At 48.6% G+C, this 8738-nt stretch overlaps 1 protein-coding gene across 1 annotated transcript; it reads right to left on the reverse strand.

Annotated features, from left to right (window-relative positions):
* Positions 1-820: 820 nt before the first annotated feature.
* On the reverse strand, positions 821-8326 carry LOC135888877 (uncharacterized; the record flags this gene model as incomplete). The annotated part of the gene is made up of 6 exons (XM_065416672.1): positions 8185-8326; positions 7341-7397; positions 5951-6138; positions 5190-5348; positions 2849-2951; positions 821-870 (listed from the first exon to the last, which is right to left on the reverse strand). Coding segments are annotated over exons 1-6 (699 nt in total), but the record flags the coding sequence as incomplete, so codon positions are not given.
* Between the last annotated feature and the right edge of the window lie 412 nt (positions 8327-8738).

Consider the following 8738-nt stretch of genomic DNA (forward strand, 5'->3'; position numbering starts at 1 on the left):
TGGCTGTCCCAGGGAAAGATCCCTGTATGCTGCCCCTCTCACGCCTCCACCGCGTGGCTGTAAACCGGCGGTTACAGTTCTGTAAAGGAACGGGCAAGCAGTCCCAATACTAACAGTCCCCTACCTAATTCAAAGCAGGTCATCATGAGCGACATCACAATAATGAGGATCTCGGACAGCGATAAAGAAAGGATGCTTCGGGAAAGCCTGCAAAGACCAGGGCCATATGCCGCCATGCTGTGCAAGGCTATGATCCCGGAGTACTTGAGGATCTCCTGGCGCGGAAACGTCTCCTACTTCGGAGGACCCAATAAGGCCGCTCTCCCCAGGAACCTGATGAACAGGCTTTCCAATTACCTCCAGGAGAGCTTCCTCGAGATGTCCCTGGAGGATTTCAGCTCTATCCCCGGACATATAGACCGCATTTTAATATAGCTGCACTGGCAGGGACTAAAGAGTGGAGCGGCTTGGGCAGCAGAATCATGCACAACCGGACACTGTTAGATTTTTTTTAAATAGTTGGGACTGAATAGTTAAGCAAACAAATCATGAAAAACACATTGTTCTTATTGTTAATATTCCAGTTCTGTTAAAAATAAATGTTTAAATGTTTAAAACACTTACTGCTTGATCCTTCCCCTGAATCTGTGTCCGGGTTAAATGCTGGGGACGGTTGGTAGGGGATCTCTGTAAGGGTGATGAAGAGATCCTGGCTGTCGGGGAAATCAGCTTGGTAAGTGCTGTCGACTGCCTCGTCCTCCTCATCTCCTTCCTCATCTTCCCCGTCCGGTAACATGTCCGAGGAACCGGCCGTGGACAATATCCCATCCTCAGAGTCCACGGTCAGTGGTGGGGTAGTGGTGGCGGCCGCACCTAGGATGGAATGCAGTGCCTCGTAGAAACGGGATGTGTGGGGCTGGGATCCGGATCGTCCGTTTGCCTCTTTGGTCTTCTGGTAGCCTTGTCTCAGCTCCTTGATTTTCACGCGGCACTGCGTTGCATCCCGGCTGTATCCTCTCTCTGCCATGGCTTTAGAGATCTTCTCATAGATCTTTGCATTCCGTCTTTTGGAGCGCAGCTCGGAAAGCACGGACTCATCGCCCCACACAGCGATCAGATCCAACACTTCCCGATCAGTCCATGCTGGGGCCCTCTTTCTATTCTGGGGTTGCACGGCCATCTCTGCTGGAGAGCTCTGCATCGTTGCCAGTGCTGCTGAGCTCGCCACGATGTCCAAACAGGAAATGAGATTCAAACTGCCCAGACAGGAAAAGGAATTCAAATTTTCCCGGGGCTTTTCCTGTGTGGCTGGTCAGAGCATCCGAGCTCGGACTGCTGTCCAGAGCGTCAACACAGTGGTGCACTGTGGGATAGCTCCCGGAGCTATTAGCGTCGATTTCCATCCACACCAAGCCTAATTCGATATGGCCATGTCGAATTTAGCGCTACTCCCCTCGTTGGGGAGGAGTACAGAAGTCGAATTTAAGAGACCTCTATGTTGAACTAAATAGCCTCGTGGTGTGGACGGGTGCAGGGTTAATTCGATGTAACGGCGCTAAATTCGACATAAACGCCTAGTGTAGACCAGGCCATAGTCTCATCAAAACCCCATAGCTGTCAATGGGAATCTTTCCATTGGCCTCAGTGGGGTTTGGATCAGTCCCGTAGAATCATCCCAAAGCATTAAAGGCCTTTGCAGGAAAGCAGTATGAATAATTTTGTATACACTATTTATGGATCACTTCTGGCATGGAACATGGCAATGCTTAACTACGTACAGTAAGAATACTTGGTCACACCTGGGCAAAGAGGGGGTACAATGTTAGCATTCTGATGTGGTAGTTATTAACGCCCACTTTACACTGGTACAAATGTGCAAGGTGCAGGGCAGTGGCAAATCAGGCCCACTCTATCCAGATTAAACTGCAGGGGGAGTTTAGCTCAGCTGAATGTACTTCCCCCCACATTGGGCTTTGGCCAGGACATTGCATTTGTAGAAATCAGTGGGAGTTAGGTACCCAAATACCTCTGAGGATCTGGGCCGTTGTGGCCCACCCCCTGGCTCTTGCATGATGTGCTGTGGGTTGTTTAGAGGAGAGAGGGGGAAACTGGGCTTTGCAGGGGAATGGAGGGGTCAGGAGCTGGGGGAAACAGGCCAGTATGCTTTGTCTGCTTTGTGCTGCTCCCAAGTGGGGTAAAGCAGGCAGAGTGTACTGGTGAATCTGGCCATCAGAGGTAAAATGATGAGATTTCATGTGGATACATATCTTCAAATCATAGAAATCTCATCACAGGGTGATTTTCTCTGGGTTTATGTTTATATAGAAAAATACTAGTAATTTAACAAACCAAACAAAATTCACATTAAACTGGAGATACTGTTATAGTAACTTTAAATCTTTTTTAATTAATGGAGCTATCCTATCTTCTAGAACTGGAAGGGACCTTGAAAGGTCATCAAGTCCAGCCCCCTGCCTTCACTAGCAGGACCAAGTACTGATTTTGCCCCAGATCCCTAAGTGGCCCCCTCAAGGATTGAACTCACAACCCTGGGTTTAGCAGGCCAATGCTCAAACCACTGAGATATTCCTCCTCTAAGCTTAACTCTGATTTCCTGGGTTTGTAATGTTTGTTTTGGGGATAATTACAACATCCCTGGAATGGTTTACCTGTATAGTATTGATACGTATTCCAGTCTTCACTCCAGTTTAACGTAGTTGTGATCTGGGTGTACAGATGAGTCTGTGGCAGAACCAAGACTGTAAACCTCCCTGATGTGCTGTGGATGGAAGTGGCCAGTCACCCTAACCAAGGGATTGTAAATGTGTTATGACCCCTACCTTTTCTGTTCCCATTCCGGTTTTCACCCAGCCAGGGTGGATAGAAGTGCACAGAATCCCATAGTCTTTGTACTCCAAGGACTGGCACTTGGTGAGCATGTTCAGAGCAGCCTGTGGGTGGGACACACGGTGAGCAGAGATAAGAGCACAGGACAGAGGGACATCTTCCCTACAGGACATGACCCCCGATCCCACAGTACTGATATGCAAGGGTGGAGGGGGAGTCATCTGGGCTGACGGGGAGGAGATAAATAGCACTGGGTGGAATGTGAGGAGCTTCATACATAAGCAGTACTGCTGAACTAAAGGGCATCTCCCACTTCACTCAATGGACAAACCCAGCTCAGCTGCTCGGGGTGACAGATAAGGTTGCCAACTCTCATTGAAGCTATTCCGGGAGATTTTTTTCCCCAACATAACATGATGTCATTTTCTTAAAATATCCCATTAAAATCTCCTGGATTGCTTTCAATAGTCACTGGAAGATCGATGCTGATTCTGGGAGACTCCAGGCCCATCCTGGAGGGTTGGCAACTCTAACAACAGATCAAAAGAAAACTGCCCACCTCACAATAAATCTTCAATCTTTGCTGCCCCTGCATAAAGGATACAAGGCTGTGAGATACCAAATCCCAGAAATCTCTGGTTTTATCCTTTTATAGGCTGGAATGCTGAGCCAAGCAGAAACCAGGAGACCCAATCCTGATAAAATGAAAGGAGGAAAATCCTTGGCAAAGCCCAGCTGTTGGCATTGGCTGTAGCTGCACCTTGAGATTCTACACAGCTGAGACTCATCAAGGGATTCAGTACACAAGGAACAGGTGGCACCAGCAGCTGGTGTGATGTTGCAGTCTATATGGATTTATAAAAATATGCTAATGAGTTAATATAATGTAACTGGAACATGCTTCATGCAAAAGGTCTCTTGTAAGGTATCATTACAAAGCTTATAATCTACTGACTGCGATCATCCTATTTGTGTAAATGTACCACTCTTGTATCTGAAACTCTGAGGGCCTATTGTAATTATGCAAAGTGTGGGCTATTAATGGTGGTTTGGAATCTTGATGGCTCCCATTAACCAGGACAATTGACTGTAGATGGCTCTGTTTTACCTGTAAGTCTTCCTGTATAAGTGTGTGCTGGCAAGTGGGCAATGAAGTCTTGCAGTGACATGTGATCATGTCACCTGAACTGGAATCCATCTTTAACCTGGTGCTTTTCCAGTGAGAAGGAGGGGGTGGGAACCCAGTGAGGGACAAAGGATTCCCGCCTTATGCAAAAGATATATAAAGGGGTGGAACAGAACAAAAGGGGAGGAGCCATCATGAAGAATCCCCGAGCTACCACCTGAGCTGGTACAAGAGCTGTACCAGGGGAAGGTGTCCAGTCTGAGGAAAAAACTTACTGAAGCATCTCAGAGGATGAGATTATCTGTATTCAGTTTGATTAGACATAGATTTGCCCGTTTTATTTTATTTTGCTTGGTGACTTACTTTGTTCTGTCTGTTACTACTTGGAACCACTTAAATCCTACTTTCTGTATTTAATAAAATCACTTTTTACTTATTAATTAACCCAGAGTATGTATTAATACCTGGGGAGGCAAACAGCTGTGCATATCTCTCTATCAGTGTTATAGAGGGCGAACAATTTATGAGTTTACCCTGTATAAGCTTTATACAGGGTAAAACGGATTTATTTGGGTTTAGACCCCATTGGGAGTTGGGCATCTGAATGTTAAAGGCAGGAACACATCTGTTAGCTGCTTTCAGGTAAACCTGCAGCTTTGGGACAAGTAATTCAGACCCTGGGTCTTTGTTGGAGCAGACAGGAGTGTCTGGCTCAGCAAGACAGGGTGCTGGGGTCCCGAGCTGGCAGGGAAAGCAGGGGTAGCAGCTCCCAAGGGGGGTTCTGTGATCCAACCCATCACAGTTGGTTCCAAACCCAGCTGAATTTCTGTTACCCTTGTAGCAATAACATTCCTGGCAGTCTCAGAGTGGGGAGAGGATCACACTGAACACAACCCTCCTCACTGCCCAATGGCGACCAAAGCTGGATGAGCTTGGAAGCCGGTAATACGTCCAGATCTCTGATTTGTTGTTAAAGAGTAATTCTGGCTAAAGGTTGACTATAAAGGGGGAGATGCAGGGACACATGCACTGTATCTTTAAATCTGTAGCAAGAAGCCAGGTAGAAGGGGGGTAGGGAGATTCTGGGGCAGGAGCTCTGCAGGGAAGCAGGGCGGGAGACTGAGGTGTACAGAAGGTGTACAGAGGAGGTGCCTGTGCTGATACAGGGTGGGAGACAATTACACTTGAAAGAAGTGAGAGGGGTCCCGTATTGTACCTTGCTGCAGCGGTAGCTGGGTTCTTGCAGCAATTCCCATGATGTAACAAGTGCTATGGAACCAGCCGTGCTGGACATGTTGAGAATGGCGGCCTTGCTGCAGCTCAGCCCTGTCTGGGTACTCTGCTGGGCAGCCTTCTTCAGCAACGGCAGGAACTCCTGAGGGAGAGGGAGGCTCTGAAGATGGAGTCTGTGATTCAGGCAGATTAGTGCATCCCATAGTTCTTGGGAATATGATGAGCGGGGTTGGGGCACATTGGAGCCTGCTCTGCTCCTTCTGAGAGGTGAGCCCTGCTGCAGGCATTAACCCTGCACAATCCTTGTGCTCCTAGAACACATGGTCTGGGCCTGTGCCCAGCCTCCGGGTAGGAGCATCATGGGGAAGGGGCTCCTTGGCAGGGCACAATCTGGCCCTCACCCTTATGGCTGCATGGCCCTCTGGTACAGTCTTTGAACCAGAAGAGAACATGTGATATACTGACTGAGGCACTAGGGTATAACAACATACTACTGCAACCAGCTAGTGGAGTTATTTCATTAGCCCAAGTGGTAGAAGACTGCACTTTGGTGCTCAAGGATCAAATCCTGCTGGTGGCCAGTGTTAGGGGATGTTAGAGAGTCTCTCTTGAGTCTGAAACTGCAGACCACCTTGTTTTTAAAAAGTGAGTCAAAAATTTGTCTGAGCCAAGAGTCTCAGCTCGTTCCAGGGCAGTCTTGGCTCAGTGTCAGAGGAGTTTCCTGGCTGTCAGGTGTGTTCTTACCTGGCTCACCAGCAGGGGCCCAACTGTGTTAGTTAGGTATACAATTGCCATGGTCTCAGCATTCTCATTCTCCATGGTGGTCATCCGTGTGATGCCAGCATTGTTTATCAGGAGATTCAGTCCATGTCCTTGCACATGCTCCTCCACGCTCTGTGCAGCTGCCTTTATGCTGTTTGGATCTGTGACATCTACAGACAGCACAGGGGATTCAGAAACATCCTTCCTATAGCAGCTCTGCCCTGTCTATCAGCTCTACCAGCCCATTCAGCTGTTGACTCTGTCTTCGGCTGGCCAATGAAAGCAGCCTCGCTAACTCGCTTGCATCTCCCTCAAGCCCCTCTGGGAACTCTCCCACGCTGCCTCTGATTCCAGGAGCAGGGGGAAATCCCTTGACATTTGAAAATAATTATGCTTATCCGCTTTGCACTGCCTCCTTAAAACCTACCCAGGGCCGGCACAACCGCAGCGGTATTTCGGCGGCGGGACCTTCCGCCACCTCTGTGGGGGGCGGCATTTCGGGGCGGGACCTTCCGCCGCCTAGGGTGGCAGAAAAGCTGGCGGCGCTCCTGAACCTACCTGTGCTGTGGTGTCTGCAAATCACACCCAGGCAGGTGAGTGGTGAGCTGAGATTTCATTTCTGTTTCTTAACCAAACTGTGTCCCATTTGCCTGCTTTGCTGTGTCTGGCACTGGGATCTGTCTTGGGTAGGGACTGTCTTCTTGATTACTAGTCTGTGCAGCACCTAACACAATGGGATTCCAATCCTGGATTGGGAGTCCCAGCTGCTATCATTATACAATTATAAAGCATCATCATCATGTTTTTTCTGGATCCAAATAGAAACCCACAGCTTTCAATCTAATGTGGCTTTTATTTTAGATCCTGGAAACCCATAAGAAAGAATCAAAGTTCCCATGAGAGAGCACAAGCTGCTGAACCTCTGAGAACGAAACGGCTGCTGGCTCTGCATGCAGGGAGAGGTTATTGGAATTTGCGGGCTAGGAAACTGCAAACAAGGTGCAGCAGTTGCACAGGGACACATGCCACAGGTGCCATGGGGGCATTGCAAGATTTGGTAGGAGATGAAATATCAGTCCCTTGGGCACACTTAATGGAGACTTAGTGGATAAGGCATAGAACCCGCACTGGGTTTGTACCTTCAGCACTAAAATCATGGGTCTCTTCCACTTGAGTTAAGAGTAACTCTATTAGCGGTCAGCCATTACAGCAGGGCAGAGTGGGTGTGACATGCTCCACTCTGAACTGTCAGTGCTTCACAACCATGCACAAGTGTGGCACCACATTGTGCCACCTATGGAGAATTGGGCCCCTCATCTTCCTCCCAAGCCCACCCCTGTCTGAATGAGTAGATGCAGAGATGGCTACATACCCAGCTGCAGCACCACCAGGTTTGGATGCTTCAATGTCAGCTCCATTACCTCCTGGAAAGAGAAACATTTTCACTTGGTTAGAAAAATCCTGGAAGATGATCAGTGTGTAGGATGGCTTTGACCTCAGCTGTGCAGTACCTGGAATTGGGTGAAACCCTCAAGGAAGGTGCTGGTGACTGAGCGGGGAGCAGCCAATTCCCGGAACTCCCCTGTCCCACAACAAGTGGCATGTGGGTGAGTGAACCAGATACTTCAGAGAGGCTCCTCTGCAGCCTTGTGCAGTGGGGATGGGGTGTCACAAGAGACCCGGTTACAAAATTCCACCACATAAGAACATAAGAACGGCCATATTGGGTCAAACCAAAGGTCCATCTAGCCCAGTGTCCTGTCTTCCGACAGTGGCCAATGCCAGGTGCTCCAGAGGGAATGAACAGAACAGGTAATCATTAAGTGATCCATCCCCTGTCTCCCATTCCTAGCCTCTGGCAAACAAATGTAGAAATGTAGGAGGCCTGGGTGATTTCTCTGTCCTGTCTCTGACGGAGTCAGCCCTCTCTAACCTTTAGGGCATGGGGTTTATCACAGGCCACAGTGGAACATGTTATAACAAGCCCCTTGTTAAAATATTGGTAGCATCTTGCCTCTCTATTCCTGAGCTGAGACACACCAGTGTGAGCTCTGGGTTTCCCATTTGAGCCTCTCAAATGCTTTTAAAGGGAACCCACTCCTTATCTTATCCCATCTTAGCAGCCTGTACTGCAGGGAAACCCAATTCTCAGGCTGTTTCTGGGCCATCAGTTGCCCAAACCTTCCTGTAAAGACCAGATTTCATCCTCAACTTGCTTTGGGATCCATCCGGTTCCCTGGTGGTGGCAAAGATCCATTCTGGTTGATTTGGTAGCTCTAGAAATCGCTTCACGAGTCCCAGGCTGATTCCGCGATTGGATCCAGTCACCAGAACGCTCCCGACATTGAACTCTGCCATCGTCACTGAGCTGCAGCTTCCAGCCACTTGCTCCCCACCTGTAGCTCAGCTTAAATAATGATGCTTGGGCTCCTCCTAACACCAGTGATGGATCTAGAGTTAAACCTCTTGATTAAAAGTTATGTAGTGTTGGCAGTTCAGGGATCTGAATAACACCCCACTTACTCAGACCCCTTGATTACAACATTAGGGAAGGTGGGTGAGGTGATAACTTTTATTGGACAAACTTATGTTGGTAAGAGAGACACGCTTTGAGCTTACACAAGAGCTCTTCTTCCAGTCTGGGAAATGGACTGAGAGGATATGTTTACACTGGAATAAAAGGCCCCTGGTTGGCCTGGGTCAGCTGACCTGGGCTTTTGGGGCTCAGGCTATGGGGCTAAGAATTTCTGTGTAGATGTTCAGGCTCAGG

The sequence above is a fragment of the Emys orbicularis genome, chromosome 14 (genome assembly GCF_028017835.1).
Source record: "Emys orbicularis isolate rEmyOrb1 chromosome 14, rEmyOrb1.hap1, whole genome shotgun sequence".
NCBI lineage: Eukaryota > Metazoa > Chordata > Testudines > Emydidae > Emys > Emys orbicularis.